General features: G+C 36.3%; 1 protein-coding gene across 2 annotated transcripts in view; it reads right to left on the bottom strand.

Moving 5' to 3' along the window:
* Positions 1-812: 812 nt before the first annotated feature.
* LOC139960710 (protein tweety homolog 1-B-like) overlaps positions 813-18,177 on the bottom strand; it is a 68,237-nt gene continuing 50,872 nt past the window's right edge. Inside the window, exons 10-15 of one of the 2 annotated variants that reach the window (XM_071959294.1) lie at positions 18,023-18,156; positions 14,214-14,315; positions 13,451-13,594; positions 11,773-11,814; positions 10,387-10,444; positions 813-9,937 (exon numbers count right to left, since the gene is read on the bottom strand). In XM_071959294.1, coding sequence (XP_071815395.1) covers positions 9,833-9,937; positions 10,387-10,444; positions 11,773-11,814; positions 13,451-13,594; positions 14,214-14,315; positions 18,023-18,156 — 585 coding nt within the window. In that variant the 3' untranslated portion in view covers positions 813-9,832. The remainder of the gene's footprint in view (positions 9,938-10,386; positions 10,445-11,772; positions 11,815-13,450; positions 13,595-14,213; positions 14,316-18,022; positions 18,157-18,177) is intronic. The other variant, XM_071959295.1, reaches the window with a different exon arrangement.

The following is an 18,177-nucleotide window of genomic DNA, read 5'->3' as shown; positions in this document are numbered from 1 at the left end:
CAAGGTGCTATCGAGAGGCAAAGAGGGCACACAATAGCTCTGTTTGCAGAAGCGATTTACACCGTGAGAGGTTTTGTGACGGTATAGTGGAAACGGTAGGGTTATGCCCGACTTTTAACTACTGGACGAGCTATTAAAATAGAATATTGGTTTACCTTTAGACATCGAGGTGAGCTACCGTTACTAATGAAAAATGGGTTCAGGTGTCAGGCATGACACATATGGAGACTATTATTGATACGCATTGCTGTGGGTAGTGTGCGCATGCTCAGTTTCTACCGCATTGCAAGTGTCAATCAGAAGTGGGCTACACGAGGGCCTAGAGGAGGGTGGGGAGAGGGAGGGGATGGGGTGGGGGATTGAGGGACCTTTTCAGTAGCTCTGCATGGTAACACGACCATCAGGGTGATAAGGCTTAGGGGAAATTTGACATGAAAAGTGTTCGACTTAAATTAGGGTTCGCCGAGTAAAACTGCTATCACAGTAATCTCTCTTTCATCATCGTTAGTTGCTGATATGAGAGTGACAATGGAATGCTAAATATTCCAGATAAATGCAACATGAACCCTTGTAAGAAAATGCCTTCATCTTCGTGCTCCCGGGAGGGAGGGATGAAGGGGATATGGCAGTGCGTTTTCAACAGTTATACATTGCCAATTGTATTTAGTATAAACATACCGTGAGTATATAGGTTTCATGGAATGAATTCCTCGTCCTAACTTTTTCATTTAGTGGATACCAACCTGCCAAATATGTAGAGCGCCATCACCTGAGATTTTGTATGGAAAATGAAAAAAAGCTTCGAGAAAATATACTTTGGTCTGTTGTTAATGTTTTAAACTAGATATATTTGCGTCTTTTGCTGCACCAAACCTTTATATAACTTTTTTACAGTTTACAAAATAAGAAGAGAAAGGGGAAAAAGAAAAACTTAATTAAGCCTATATATTACACAATATTAAGAAACGACCCCATTTTACAAGATATCTTAAAAATGCTGAAAGATATGTTAGAAAGTATCAGTGATTTAGTTAGGCAGCAAGGCAAATCATCTTCCATACTGCCTTATCATATACAGCTTATTTAAATTTTGCCTTGAAACAATTGATTTGTGGAGTTTTGATCTCCTCCGGTTTATATATGTATCAGAATAACACAAGTATGACAGGTATTAGTCTTGGCATTTCAGTCGTTTCGAATAACAGTCATATAAATTGCTAAAAAAAAAAAGTAAACAAACTGATGCTGCACAACTGCAACATGATTATTAAAAGACATCTTAAACTTTACTGCAAACAACTGCCATGTTTAATGCATATCAAAACTATCCAATAGCATCTTGTACCATGGTTTTAAAATGTAGGGACACCCCTCCCCCCGCCCCCCCAAAAAAAAGAAGAAGAAAGAAAATCATCATTAAGTAGACAAAAATAATGAGACAAAAAGTTGAAAAAAAAAAAAAAACAAGAAATAAACAAACGGCAAAACAAAGCTAAATGCCTCTTGAATACAGTGAGTGATATTAGGTTTAAAAATATTGCAAATAAAGAAAATGATAACTTTTTTTTTGTGAAGAAAACAAAAACAAAAGAAAACTGTTTCAAAATTGTTATAAAATTTACGACAACAAAGATGGCACTGTTTTTTTTTTTTACATAATAAAAAGTAGAAGATATCTTTTAAGCAGGTCAAAAACAGTTTCTACCAGTGCCTCTGTCTGGTATGTTCCAGTTTCCCTCTCCCACCCCCACCCCACACCCCCCACACACACCCCATCCCCATATCACTTCCTCAGCGGGGAGTCCAACTTGGAGTTATAAGCTGTGATATATTATTTTCATTAATTTTTCCATGGCAATTATTAAGATAATATTGGCAACATTGTAAGGTTTAAGGTTAACTGAGGTAAACTAAAAGAAAAATATAGATATAATATTCTCTACCATAATATATATATTTAGATATTAAGGAGGGGGGGGTGGACTCAAAGCTACTGGTGTGTGATATGAAACTATTAAACTCAATTGTTAATCAATGAAAACAAAAAAAAGAGAGATTTATGGCAAAAAGTAAAACTGACAATATGCCAGAAAAAACTAATAATGTACAGAGTGTATAAAAACATGAGGTTTTGGTATAATAATAAATGCTAGAAAAGTTAATCTATGTGTGCACAATAATGGTTATGAGAGCACTTTAATTTCAAAAATTGGGGGTAGCTAACAAAGAAACAATCATCTACATTATACAAAGGCACACTAAAGACAAAAGAAAAAAATTAGTCCATTTAGCGATACTAAATAATTATGTAACACAAAAATAAGCCCCAAAGACCATAGGCACACCATAAAACAAACTGAGAATATACTACTTCACAACACTTAAAGGTTCGAGCATATTTTTAATTGGATACCCAAACTCTCATGAACAACTTTAAATGTCATCACTGTTGCTCCCATATATGCTAGACAGTCAAAATATGGTCACACATATTCCAACGACAACAAGCACTTTTTCATCCATCGTCTGTGTATTTCTTGTCCCTGAGAGAGATTTGGTTATTATTTTTTTTATCTAATTGAGCAATCTTTAACATCTTGGGAAGTTAGAAATATCCATCAAAACTATTTTTGAAAACTTTTCAGCCAAATCTCAGCAGGCTTAAATTTCGGTGTCAATACAGATGTCTTTTGAGAAAGTGAATGTTTATTACCCCAAATATGCTAGACACCCCAATTATGCTAGATATCCCAAATATGCTAGATAGCCCCAACGACGTGCATCTTCATCACTTTAACTAGATTATTCTCGATGTCTGGAGAATGTATTTAAAAACGGCAACAACCAGAGGGAACATAACTTACAGAAAGTTTACCCATATCAAAGAGTTAAAACTATAAAGACAATACCAAACATCTGTAAATTGTACCTGAGGGGCAACAAATCCCAGAAAACCTAGGTTTTTGTTTGCCATCACAATTTTGTCTCCTGATACATACAGGGATGTTGAAAAGCTTATGAAGAGATACACAGAGACACATCCCCAGACAGAATAATTTCAAGAGAGATTGGACCCACCTAAATATTCACATCTTCGCTCCATAGGAAATGGAAATATGTGAAGGAAACAAAGTCAATGTGTCCTTTTGTAATGAAAATACACTTACCTACGGATAAAGCCTTAAAATATATATATATATTTCTATATATATATATATATATATATATATATATATATATATATATATATATATATATATATATTTATATATATATATATATATATACTAACTGTGATAAATGAGGTGGCCTTGTTGTACGAGAGAGTCTTGAATATTCAATTTCATTTCTTTTTTGCCCCCCTCCTACACATATAAACTATACTCCTTGCTTTTTTTACAAAGCAGAACTCATATAGATATTTCGAATACATCTTATACTGTTTAAAGATCTGAAGACAAAATTAAGACAAAAACAGTTTACTGCTTGGCTGTAAAGAACTTGAAATGAAAAAGAAAACAGTCTTGAAATGAGGTTGCATGGCTTAAACAAAATATCTATTTAAATGTACTTAAAACATTAATTTGAAATAAACACCATTAAAAATACTCTGAATTTATACTCTACAAATCAGATTTCTTCTGCAGGCATCGTTTCTTAACTCGCTAAGGCCCTTTGATTGCAAGATACATTTTCAAAGTACTGGGGAGCTCAGATGTCACATGGGGGGTGGGGGGGGGGTGATGCTGGCACCATGAATCAGCTTTTAACTGCAGTGTGGTATACCACCACCCAGCAACAGGTGACATGCAGATATTAAATAAATGCTTTATATTTCTTCAATATGGACCAGTGCATAGTATGTCAGATGAGGTAGGTTTTTCAGGGGGGTCAACACCTTGTTGTCTCCAACCGCACCCCCCACCCCTTATGACCACCTCTGACACCCATATGAAGATTAATTTGAAGCACACGTCCTTGTGTGTCATTGCTGCACCAAATATGCATAGATGAGAAACCACCCTTGTAACATAAAAGACCCTAGGTAAATGTGGTGGTACCCCCTCTTTCCTTGGCCCCATCACTCCCCACTATGACTACCAGTAAAATCACCACCATTCACTCAATGAATATGGACCCCCTGTTTTCTACTCTTTTCCCTCAACAACGTTCCTGTGTGAGGAAGTTCTTCATGTTATAGTTACAATGATAAGAGAGAATAAATATCTTCAACAAATTCCCTGAGAAAAAAAATCATAAATACAACCTCTAAAAAGTATGATATTAACCTCTGATTGTAAATTGACACTTATTAAATCCTTTCAGTGAGAATCGAAATCCAAGTTTGAAGTTTCTTTTGGACTAAATTATTTTAGAAACTTCACCCTCAAAAACTGAAATTTACCCACTCAGGAGAAACAAACTGGTCTGTTTTTTATGTTTCTTATTGAGAAGAAATCGCATTAAGCAAAGTTTTCATTTTTAACCTTAACATTTCTAATTGCGTCTCAACAAAATATCATTTCGTTAGGAAATTTCCACTCCCAAATAGCATGTCAAGTGCCTGGACCAAAGACATACCTTACCATAAAATCGAAAGGTATGGTAAGTATGGTAAATTCATCATCTATTTGAATTTACACTCAGTCAGTTTTAAGGCAATGTATAAGATTGCATTGTTTCAATGCAATGCCTAAACAAGAGCATCAATGACGCAGTATCTCAATACTGGAAGTTTTAATTTTGATTCCTAATTTCAAATCTTTGCTCTGTCTCTACAATTATCAATATCAATAATGGTACAACAAATATATAACTTGCATTTTTGCTATTTGGCACGAATAGTCTCTGCAGGTTACACTTTATCCTGCTAGTCTTGCCTTTAGCGCTCATTGTCTGTTAGTCGAAAGAACGACGTTGCAAGGTTTAGTAATGTCATAGAATATTTAAGAACTTGTTTTTTATGTGGTATCCTTCATCTTAGGTCAGTCTCTGTTGGACTTTTTGGTCATATAGTTTGACGTCAATGACAACAGCCAAATTAGAAGAGGCGAACAACTCGACCATATTCTTGATGCCTGCCTTGAGAGCTAGGCCTATTGACCTACTGTATGTTACTGTAGACTGTAGTGGTGACTACCATCAAAACTGTGTCCACTTCTAGATATCAAAACAACCCACGTTTTTCCATCTCAATTTTTCGGACATGAAGATTTCATGGATTTATGACTTGGAAAAAATAATGTAAAAGAAGATTACAAGTTTTTATATGCAAGTGATGGGTGGCCTCCTCTTCCCCTAATAGCCACCTCAGTTCCTCTCCATTTTGTTATTTTATTTTAATTCTTTTTACATTTGATGTCAAACATTACAGGTTCAAAAGAAAGCTAAACATACTTCTTATAACCTTATACATCTTATATCCTTATAAATAAAACATAACCTTATACAATTTTTATAGTCTTATCAAAGTTGTGATGCTATGGCCGGCCCCTCTTTTATACGTACCCATCAAACAAACTTACCCTGGTCCTTCCTAGGAAAAGCTGTCTGAACACCAGTACAATGCTAATGTGGCTATCACTGAAAGCCTAATAGGCCTAGGGGCCTAGGCCTATATATATATTTTTAAATGCACTAGGCCTACATTAAGTAGCCTTCAGAAATACAAGAATGTGTATACGTAATTATACAAAATACATGAAGGGCAATCAAACAAACTTATCATGGCCCTTGCTCTGAAAAGCTACCTGAACACCAGTACTGTCCTTAAATGGATGTTACAAAAACGAAGGCCTAATATAAATTAAATGCACTACGTAGAATTCAGCAGTACAGAATGTAATTAGCATGCAATACACTAACACCTCGCGTACCTAACTACAGAACAGAAAATTGTTCGCGAGGGTAGCCATTTTCGTATATCTAACATGTAGCTGTTATGAGTCATAGCCAATCTGCTACAAAACAGACTTGGGGGCGGGGCTTAATCATCAAAAACGGACCTTTTTACTAAAAGTAGGGGCGGCAGCTCAGTGTTGTTTTAAGAAAGAAAAATCATTTAAACATCAAATAAAGCAAATAAAAGCCATTAAATGTCATATACATGTAGTAAAATCCTTATTAATACCTACCTGTAAACAACAAATGAAAGTTTCAAATTTTAATAAAATATATAATACATAGGACCCTATCTTAGACGATACCACTGTTGAAAGACAGTTCTATTCTATTCTCTTTCATAAAACATAAGTTTTGGAGCGTGTGCAAAACAGGTCTGCCAAAGTGTGTTTTCAGTCCAAATTGGCCCGATTTGGACATAAATCGGTGAAAAAGTCACAGAATGAGATACAATTCTGGAATAAAAAATAGTAACTTTTGTTGGTCTATATGATATATTCTTGCTCTGGAAATTCCAGAGAAAAAGAACTTTGTTTGAAGACGCTGAAAAATTTTTAAGAGAAGAGAAAGTCCCACTTACTGTTACAATATCTCTATACATGTAATGTATTGAGATAAAAATTCATCACAACAAGTTGATAAGCCAAGACCAACTTTCTATGCTTTACAAAATATTGATGAAAATATCATAAAACTGTTTCATCTTCTGATTAAAGACTGGAAAGTTCATTTTGGAATGATGTTTGCCATAATTACAAAACATATTCAAATTATTCAATCACTTCTAATGAGTTGTATTGTACACTAAAGTTAAACTATAACCGACAAACACTGAAATAGAATTCAATAAATGTCATCCAGTTTTAAACATCAGTCGATACTCTTGCAACCCTCTAACGCACTTCATTTTACAGCCTCCACGATTCAAAAGTGCATCAAATAGTGATGCCCAGTGAAGTGGGCGGATTTCTCAAAAAGTCCACACCAAAGTTACATACGCACAATTGAAGTTGGAAAAAACGATAAATTGAGTGACGTAAAGTGATAAATCGACATTTTTACAAATTTCTTTCAAAAATTGTCACAAAAAATGCATACAAAATTGTCTTCATTCATTTTAATTGGTTTTATTCTAGCGCCAAAGACATTGTTGGAATGAAGTGTTCTGTGACACAAATTTCGACACAGGATCACCTTTTTACCATATATTTTGAAATCGGTGAAAAAATTTGATATTGAAATTTACAAGGTATACCAATGTATAACAACAACGAGAACTGTAGAAGCTTGAAAAGCAAAATAACTTGTCAAAGTGTTTCTTCCTAAATAAAAAATTGGTATACCAAAGTTTTAGGAGTTTCATAAAGGGGAATGAAGTGATTTCAAGTGAAGTGCAAAATACATGACTAAATATTAATTAACAGTCAACTGGACTAAAACCTGGACATTACAAAATTACATTCTCCCCAAACTTCTGTTTGCAAAGCTATGACGACTATGTACAAGAGATGTCTTTGAGAGAAATGTGTCAAGTGTCGTGAAGTGTACATCGACACTGGTATAACCTCCTCATGTCCGATTGTGCTTGTAATTATACCAGAGAAGTGCAGTAAAGTGCTGTCAAGTGTATCACTTAATACAACCCACATATGTGCATAAAACTTTGGCACATGCTCATATGGTTTAGCATATGCACTCATATAATTTGAATTAAAAAAGTGTAAAGTGTCATTGGATCCATAACAACATGATTCATATTTACAAATATTCCATCGCAAGTCCAAATAGAGAAGTGTGAAGTGAAATAAAGTGCATTAAAGTGTCCAAAATATGAAAAATGAAGTGACCGTCAGTATGAATCATTGTTTACACTCCGGGTACCAGCGCTGTTATTTTCGAAGCAAAAACAAAGAAAAAATAAACGTACAGATTTAACACTGAATTCTAAGAGCAAAAAACCTAAACTCTCTTATCATGATGTCCAAACTTTAAATATCAGTCCCCTGTGAAGAGTTTACAAGATATGAAATTTGGGGAAATATTAGTCAAGAAGAAAATATAAAGTATGTTACAGGGGGGGGGGGGGGAAATGAAGGGAAAAAAACACACTATATTCACGATATGAGGCTTAGCATAGAGTATGTACATTACAATATATTTACCAGCTTACAAAAATTATCTTCTCATATACAATTTTTTATAATTTGTGCAATGAAAGAATGCACATCTGTATGCTGCCAAAAACAAAGTGAAAGAATTCATTCTTAATGTGAAAACTGTAGATGCAGCAAAAGAAAGGAGAAAAAAAATGACATCGTTAAAATATATACATATTACTTTTCTGCTAGAAAAAAGACTTTTTTTTTCTTTTTTTTCTAAGTTTGAGAAAATTAAGTGTACTTCAAACCATAAATGTCGTTTACATGTGACATTTGCCTTGCGTTTGATTGTACGTTATAAAAGGATTAAATTACAAACGAAATTGCATGAGAAATTCATACATAAGAACCAATGACTAGAAAATGATTGGATTAAACAGTGTGATAAAATGTGTGTAAAATACAACATTATAAAACTGTTTCACTATCACTAGGGAAAGACTGTCAAATTATCAACAGAGATTGATGGACTGTATTTAAAAAAAAATGACTATAAAGAAAATAGCTTTTGTTTTACTCTCTTTTAAGTTAATTGCATGATGCCCAAATTTGCTATGACAAAATATACAAATTTGTGTAAATTCACCTAAGAGAGGGGTGTGGGAGGGGTTTACAAATCTAAATCGGTGAAATAAAAAATTTTGAAAGTGCAATTCATTATGTAGCATTTCATAATAATTTTTAAAAAACACGATGTTTATTAAAAGTTTGAGAAATTCTAAAATGGATCAAAGAATGAGTTTTAACTTTGATAAAATTGTTTAACAATAGTCTAAGAATTTCAGGAAACTTTTTGACAGAAAAAGCAAAACTGGTTCCAGCAGGGGAGGCCAAGTAACCTTTAAAAACTTCAACTTTTATAAATTACTGGCATCTCTGCCAGGGGTCACAACTTATAACTACGGCCTCACATAACTTAAGTTTATTTTAGGCACTTTCATATCACACTGCACTGTATGTTTCAGATTTGCATTGTTGTAGCTTCTCCAAAATGGGGTAAATTTGGGGTGGCAGTATTAGTTGGACACATGCGTCAGACGTCTGCAGACCTTTCCAGAAAGAATTATCCTCAATATTCCTTGCAGTGTCCTATCTTAACCTTCCTTCTTCCCTTTCTAAACGAATACATTCTCCCTCAAATGCAGGCATAGTTTTGCATTTCAAAGCTTCTTATCTTTTCTTCCATGAATAGCAAACTAGCTGCGTAACCCTTGGCATTGGCTTGATCACCTCGTGTTGATCCGTCAAAATATTACCTTCCGCCAAGAGTACAAGCCTTTGCACATAACAATGCCAACAAATATTTCCCAAGTTGTATGCTTAAAAGACTGTGTGACTTGTTTTAATCAAATTCATATACTTGGGTTAGTAAGTTCAAATTAATACCGAATTATCTTCCTTTTTCAAACGCTGAAGACTTTCAGAGGGATTAATCTTGTGAGATGAAAAGTAGAAAGATATTTTACGTAAGTTTAATATTTTTTTATACATATAAAAGCAACGACGACAGAAGTAAAAGACACCTTTCACAAACACGGTTTTCTGCGTTTAAACAGGCAATAGATCCAAATACTTTTACTTTTATTTATACTGGAATAAACGAAACGAAACTTTTGAAAGTGATCTTGTATTACTCTTCTTAAACACAGGGAATCTTATTAAGGACTAAGAAATAATCGCAAGTAGCCCATGTCCGTCCATCCATCTGTCCGTCCATCTTAAAAAGGCAAGAAGTATAAACCGACATTTCAGCAGAAGGCGAGGGAGGATGATCAGACCAGACTTGCTCCTGAATAACGGCTGTTATCCAACGATTCTGTGACCTGCCTGTTTCCACCCCGTTGGTTCGGTCTGTCACGACTGATAGCCAATGTGTACTGTAGGGGTGTTAATAAGTGTCAACATCACATGTTTAATACCATGACAACATTTTCAAGCCCCATAATGCAGTTTACCATAAACCCAAAACTAAACGATCCCTTATAATTGTCTTTGGTACTATCGAGAAGTTAATAATCACAAAAAAGTCAGAATGGTCACACGTCGGATTGCCTGAAGAAGTGACCATTGGTCACTTTACAATGGACCCTTTACTACGGTCTGTGTGGCTCAAGTATGTATTGACAGCCCTGCTTGTCACAGCAGGATTTAGCACGTAAAATACATAAACAGCGACAATACTCTGGATGTGCGACGTTAGTATGAAGTTGAATATAAGTCCTTTAGTAATAACGAACAAATTTAACAAAAATCTAAAACTCCATAAAACTGAAAACCATAACAAAACAATACAAAACAGAAAACAATAGGTAAACAATTCTCTTACCGATGGGGGCAAGTCGTCTGGTACTGTGACATTTGACTGGCTGATAAGAGAGGAGCCCCTGTAGAAAAGCAACATTAGAAATGAAGATAAATTTACACTCGAGGCACTTTTCATTTTAAACAGTGATGGTGAGATAAAAAGATTTAATTTTTTTTTTTTTTTTTTTTAAATTGCATTACATGCAATGTGAACATGCCTGTTCTGCGATACTACGAAAAAGGATTATTTTAATATAGAAGAACGCTTTGACACGGGGAATAAATTTGCTTTCATCAACACATGTACATATTTTCCTCAAAATCAAGTGAAATGTCATGGTTACAGTTTTATCATTTACGCACTACATCCTGGTATATCCTGGTCATTTATTTGTATTTATTGTGTCATGATCTACACCTAACCCCCCCCCCTCCAATACCCATCCTTCCCTCTTCAATTTAATAACCACATTTACCAGAGCCTTCTATCAGAAACATTTGGGGTACCCAGTATCTCAAAACTTGCAAGCAAAAAGAACAAACAGGAAGTCAGTTGTGGGTTGAGCTTATGATTGAGGACGACTGGTTAATCCAATAACCTATCGACATTCACATCCGCTCCCCCACCCCACCCCCCTCCTCTCTTTCTTCTCTTTCCTTCAAACCATACATAACCCTGATTTTGACTTATTTTGCACAAACCAGACACACTTTATTGTGGCTGCAGCTCTTTATTTCTCGCAAAATGGGCAAAATTACAACACACAAAATGCAGGAGGCAGATATAGTTGCAAATACTACATGTAAAATTTTCAATGCAAATGTTCACAAACATGTGTCTTACAAATAACAACAGGAACATTTAACTGGTGCAACATATCAATATACTGTTGCATTAGATGATATTGAATCTCAGCCGACTAGTTCGTGGCTATACATTCACACAAAATTACTTACCATAGAACTATAAAATTTCATATCCTTTATGAATAATTTGCATCACCAGTTTTAGGGTTAAATAAAAAACAAATAAATAAATAAATATATGAATCCTGGTTACCATGAAAACAAAATTGTCACAGGAAAGCAAAATATTGACTTCTAAAAATTATTTTGGGAAAATATTAGTCCATTCACCAGTGCATTTGTTTTATTCTGCTTATTGAATGAAATTTGGGTGAGGGGTTGTAATGGAATAGAGGCTGAATTTTCTTCAAGTTATTTTATATTTCACCCAACTTTCACAAGTTCATCATTTATCCCTCATCATGAAATGAATAATACTATATATGTGAAGTGCTTTGTGAGCGGTGAAAGTTAGTATATATACCCTTTTCATTATGTCTAGTGCCCCAAAATAAAATGGTGAAAATAAAGAAATCAAAACGTGAGTTACACCACCACTTACCGGTTAGATATAATCACAGGAAAATGTGGCAAAGCGTTTGAACTGGTGAATAAGAGAGTGAGAGGAAGAATGATTTTTGGATAGGTCAAATCCAAAAACATTGTTTGTCTATGAGCTTGTGTGTTAGTATAGTTAGAGAAGCTTGGCATGTGCTTGGTGTATCCACACATGGTCTGAATGGGCCCGTACTTTGGATAACACGCAACGTAGCGTTTAAAACAGGTTGATTTCAACGCATTTTGATGGACACTCAAGTAATGCCTCCCTGCCATTTCTCTCGCAAGGATCCTGTGTCACAAGACGGAACTGGGTTCCAAAGATCAACTGAGGAATTGTATGGTATGTTTGTTATATATTGAATATACCCCAAAAAAGCGAAATGAAAACGTCATTAATAATGGCAAGAATGTGAACGGTTAGTACGAAAATAAGCATACAAAGTTAATATTAGTTAAGATAATAATAAAGTGTTAGAGGGGAGTGTAATGACCAGTGAAATTGCCCACAAAAAATGATCCCCTTCCCCTCCCTCCCTTCCCTGCCCCCCCCCCCCATTTTCAGATCAACTTCTCTTTTCAAGATTTCAGGGTAAAATATGCATTCTTTTCTCCATTTATAGTACACAGATCCAACATTGCTGCCACCTCCATTAATACTAACATATTTACAGAGCACTTGACAACAAAAACCATTGGGCAGATTTGAAATTTACGGCTGCCAGGAAATTTGAAGCACAAAATCTCCATAGCAACCGTTTGAAATTAGAGAAAAGACAAGAAGTCGACAAGATGTTAGGAAAACCCGTCTTGGGAACGTAGCTTTCTTTTTAGGACATGTGAGTCATAGCTTTGTTAGCAAAATAACCAGACTTAATTCTCCATAAATTTCAATTCTCCATAAATTTCAAGAGCTCCAGGGAGGAGGCGGGCAATTAAAAACATCGATGTTTTCTACCGTCGACCCCGTCCTGTCGATACCGATTAGGCCGATGAAGAGACTAAAATTATGATGTTAGGGAAGAGATTATGACAGGAGAAATAAACCTAGCCATCATCATTAACCGAAACAATCACATACATCCCAAAACAGTTCATTAGTTTCTCTCGGGAGTTATCTTAGATGTTTCAGATATTCCGTCGTATACGGAAGAAACGAAATGTCTGAAAGTGACATCACAGTAGGAACGACCGGCGATTCAACTTTTGAGAATTCTGTCTTTAATTGCTGCCATTCTGTTGGTTTCTATGATACAGGGGTGTCTTTCCACTGTTTGTGCTAAATAAATGATGCGTTTGACGTTTAACTTGATACTCTTATGTTTTTCAGGATCACCACTGGTTAATTTTGAAAGAAAAAGAAAACTAAACAAATATCCAAGAAAATCAAACAGAGTTTTCACCTCTTGGTGAGACCGTGTCATCACACGTTCAGAAATATATGCACCCTCGGATATAATTTTTAAATTATGACATATCCCAAAACAGGAAAACTATTCTAAGCTTAATTGGGGACAGTTTTGCATTAAAATCCTCTCCATCATTACAGATGTATACTGATGATGGTTTGATTGGCTTCTCCTCTAAACCCTTCTAGCAATGTTGTTAGGCATTCGTCCCACTCCCAAACATGTGTTAGTCAATGACAAATTAGTTAGAAAACACTTTTTTTCCCTCAGTACCTTTGGCTGACTGCAGAGGTAGGTCTTCGACCGACTCCAGATGTTGATGGTTGTTCCCTGCGAGCGCTGTACCTCTCAAGAGTCGCCGCGCCGTCCCTCGGAGGCAGAAATGGATCCTCCTGACCCCCATCGTAATTCATTTTCCTAAACGAGAACGACGAAACAAAACCAATGATGAACCAATTTGTGTCCGATCACTCGACAGGTGGTCTGTTTATGTCTGAATTGGTGCATGTTACAGTAATAACACGCCCACCACACCCCACCTCCCCCTACTTTACTCTCCCTTGACCAACTGTACCCTCCTCCCCTAACTTCACAAACTGTTTTTAACACAACAATCTGTTTGGGGTACGACTCTGTATGAAAGGCACTCACATACACAACTATTGTGAACACAAAATTTAACAAAGAAGTTGCTTCTGTCAAGAGTTTAGGAGGAGTGTGGAAAGGAGTGGATAATGCTAATTTTTTTTGGTTGTGCCTCTTAAAATCAATGCAAGGACATGGGCGGGGAGGTGGATGTCTCTAATCTGTGAAACATTCAGCACCACATCCTTTAAATATGTTTGGATGCTAGTTCAATGAAAATGAAATTATGCAAATGTCATGTATCCTACACAGAGTGTACACCCTTGAATACAATACCCTTGTCCTACTGAGATAACAATTACATGGGGATTTTTTTAGGGGGAGGGGGGATTTTTAAGGGGAAGGAGGGGGGAGGGATGGAGAAGCAAATGGAAGCTCTGCTGATACTTACCTCCTGCCAAGCCTCGAAGCTAACAGAGTTCCCTGGCATATAGCAATGAGCCACAGCATACCCAGAATGGCACCAAACAAAACTTGATATCCCAGACCAGACCTGTTGGGAAGGAACAAACAGATTTAATAACATGAATTTTAATTTCCAAATTTATAAAACAGCTTTTGGTGCTTGAGGACAGAGAACGATTAAGCTTTCTTTTGAACATCAAGTCCACAGTTCCAGCTACCTTAAATACATTCTGAGTAAAAATTTTGTGGGGTAAGATGGAGGGTGGGGGGGGGGTCTGGTGGGTTGTGGCTCCATCCTCATGGCAGCCCGGTTTATTGGCTCAAAAGTCTGTGGACCACAGTTGTTAATACTTATCAATTATCAGACATAATATCTGTCCGACCAATCAGACAGTACTATTTACCAACTACCATGGAATGCTTTCAATTCAAGGACCATTCCTTAACCCTCACCCACCGCCCCACCCCCCTCCCACTGCCCCAACCTCAAGACGACCCACATCTTCATTTACGTTCCTGAAAGTTTAATGATAACACACACAATGAGTGTATCATGTTAACATCAAAACTGAGCAAGACGTTGCAGCGATGCTTGAAGGAACTTGATAATTTGAAATTGACATCCCATGAAATTAGTTTGTAAACTTATAATTTATTCCATCTATAGGCAATACTCCTGTTCACTCTGTGAGATAAACAAGGGCAACTCGTACTACAATACGTCACTAGGGTCAAAATAGGTGAGCTGTTCAGCCAGTTGGGACAATTTCCTAATGCTAATACCACTCTAAACTGTACACCAATATCATGCTCTCAAAGCACTGGTATTGACAGTACAAACAGTTCCTAACCTTGATCTGATAGAAACATGATATTCATACTGCTCATACTGAAAGTACTAGTGCTCTGAAGAGGGACATGACACTACAGTAAAGAAAAAATTATCCCAGCTGGATGAGCTGTTCACAGCTCTTCTCTTTATTCATAAGGCTTTCAACCCAAATAAGACAGAAAGATGTTGGCAAAATAACAGACCGGTTTTAAGGATTTGACTGTAATAAGATGAGGATGGCACTGGTGAAACCAATTCACATAGATATAGGTATTATGAATAGGTAGATCCATATGTTACTGTTCTGCTCCCACCAAGCGATGCATTAAGCACAACACATGCCTGCTGATTGTTTTCTGTTAGTGTCACTACATTTGTTTATCACTGTGGAAACCAGTGCATGTTTGTATCCTATCATGTTAGGCATTCAGTACTTTCACATACATACCTATTAAGTACTACTTTATTTTAGCCAAGTCTACATGTCATTGGCATACAACAACTACCACCCTATTGCAGATTTCTCTTTTTTGGGGGGGAGGGGGGGGAGTGGGGAGGTGATGGAAAAAGTCTTCAAATTTGAAAACTTGAAAGAGAACTCTTTTAATGCTAAATCTCAGAATGGAAGTAATAGTCAATCCCCAGCCACCAACCCCCCCCCCCCACCATCACAATAGTAGCTTAATTTCAATCGGACCATCTGATTCAGAGAGATTGGTTACATTTAGTTTGAATTTATGCAACTGTTTTGTCTCACAACAAAATCAACATTCCATGACTCAGATAGTAACATAACAACATCCTGTAAGGAATAACAAAAATGAGTCATTACTTGTCAACTAACACAAGAGAACGATACATCAAATGTAGCTGTCGTTCGTCTGTTTCATTTGAATCAAGACCGACTCGCGAAAAATAAGACCTTCCGATAAATAAAATACTATGCTATAACTACCGTAATAACCTGTACGCTGTTCTTATCAGAAGCAATGGGAGTGATGGAGTACATTTACTCAGGATGTTCTCTAGTTATCCCAGGGTCACAATTTATCACTTTTTTGCACTTTTTTATTATAGCTTAAAATTGTCAAAGAACTGCTTCTTTTCTGACAATACCTGCCAAATTTTAGCTAGCCTGCCAGCCTAAGAAATCTTAACCCTTGTACCGATGGTACAAGTACAACTTATTTTATTTTAAGTGCAAAACCTGTTTTTCATTAACCCTACCATTACTTTCCACCACTTTTCTGTTCTTTTTTTCCACAATGCTATCGAGATCACTTTCACAAAAATGTTATAACTAAAACCAATGACATCGTCTCGTCAAAATGCAAATTGCAACAGGATTTGAAATGATACCACACCTATCAATCAGATGTTCATGATGATAAAAAATTTGAGAAACAGACACTGCTTAAGATAACAGAAACTGCTTACATTCATCACCAGGAATGCCCCTCGATGCAGTGTGTATAGTTTTTGTCAGTTTGTCACTGTAATAGAATTGCTTGATTAAAAGTTGGTTGAATATAAGTCTGAGAGGACCATCAAGGAGGGGGGGGGGGGAGTATGTGACATCTCGACGGTGAATTTATTTTAAACAAATGTTTGGAGGCCCCCCGGTAGTAATGTTTACATGACAGGTCTATTAGTGGGGTTTGATTGACTGTGGCGAGGCATGATAAAAACTACAACATTTTAAGGGCACTGAGGCCTTTGGGTAAAGTGTCTAGACAGGTATAGACGTTGTATGCTACGTTAACAAAAAAAGTTACTGCTATTTGAAAGTATCAATTCAAATGACTACCAGTTCATGGGAAAGTCGTCATGGAAAGTAGGGTGGGGAATGCGAAGGGGGAGGGGGAGTGGGAGGGGGGAATGAGGATATCTTTGAAATTGATGAAGAATATACACGATTAAGGCTTTTCTGGATTCATACCTTCGTAATTATGCACATGGGTAGGTGGAAAACTGTGTTTTACATAGGCTCCAAACTTGTGTCATTTTCAAAGTGTCAAGTTAATGTTAACCCACGTAATTAGATTACCCCTAAATCTCTAAAATAAGAGTTACATGTTGTCGAAAACAATTTCACTGCTTCTGAGAAATAAATGATTAACAATTTAGTCTAGGTGTCCCATAAATTCAGTTTTAATGTCTATTGTTTCATTGGTAAACCCCGTTCGGGTTTATGACATCATTCCATCGTTCATGGTGCTCACGTACGAGATTATTTTTCAGGGGAAGTCAATATTTCGGTTTAACGGTTTGATTACTGTACAGGCCTCACACTGGACTGTGGCACATTGAACCCAAATGGCTCTGGCAGTACTGTCACTATAGCAACCGATTTCACTTTTGTTGCCAATTTACAATTTTGCACAAACTATAGAGAAATACTCAAAAGAAAGAATGCACCTCACCAAACTATGACGACAGCCCTCGTCATTTTTTACCGAGCAACAAGCGTGAAATTCATGATTTCATTACATTCAATGGTCATCTTTTTCTCAGATGTACTTCATACAGACTTCATTCCAGTAAATATTAATGCATAACACAAATTGGGCATGAGACTGGACTTGTCAAGCTAAATCAGAGTTGCTTTGATTTTACATGTAATGGCCATGCAAGAAGTATGAAGTTTTTGCTCTTTCTGGGGAGAGGGTAAGGGGAGCGGGTACTCAGAGTAGGGGTGCAAGGAGGGTGAGTTCATCCATGCAATGTGAAGGGGGTATTGAGGCACAGAACACTGACAGTTTTAGATAGCAATTAGTACAAAGCTCTTTGTATAAAAGATTCCCTTGCAAAGTTTTGACCCGGATTTGGATGCTTCATTCTCCAGTGCATCAGGCTTTCACTTAAAATCGTCTGATTCCTAAAATTGTGTCATTTAATTTAAAAAATCATGAAAAAAAAATCAGACAAAAAAGTTATTCTTCATTTATAACAGAATTACTTACAAGCTATTGTAACACAGACTGAAGATAGCCCACTTGTAGTTTTCGTTCAGCAACCGACAGTTGGCGATCACCTTCAAATATTCCATACTCTGGTGAAACTCTCCAAACAAAGAATAAAGGCCCATAACGATTTCCTGCAAAGAGAGGGCAAATAG

This window comes from Apostichopus japonicus, chromosome 19 (assembly GCF_037975245.1).
Source record: "Apostichopus japonicus isolate 1M-3 chromosome 19, ASM3797524v1, whole genome shotgun sequence".
In the NCBI taxonomy this organism is placed as follows: domain Eukaryota; kingdom Metazoa; phylum Echinodermata; class Holothuroidea; order Aspidochirotida; family Stichopodidae; genus Apostichopus; species Apostichopus japonicus.
Note: the sequence above shows the minus strand (reverse complement) of the source record. Positions and strands in the feature narration are given on the sequence as shown.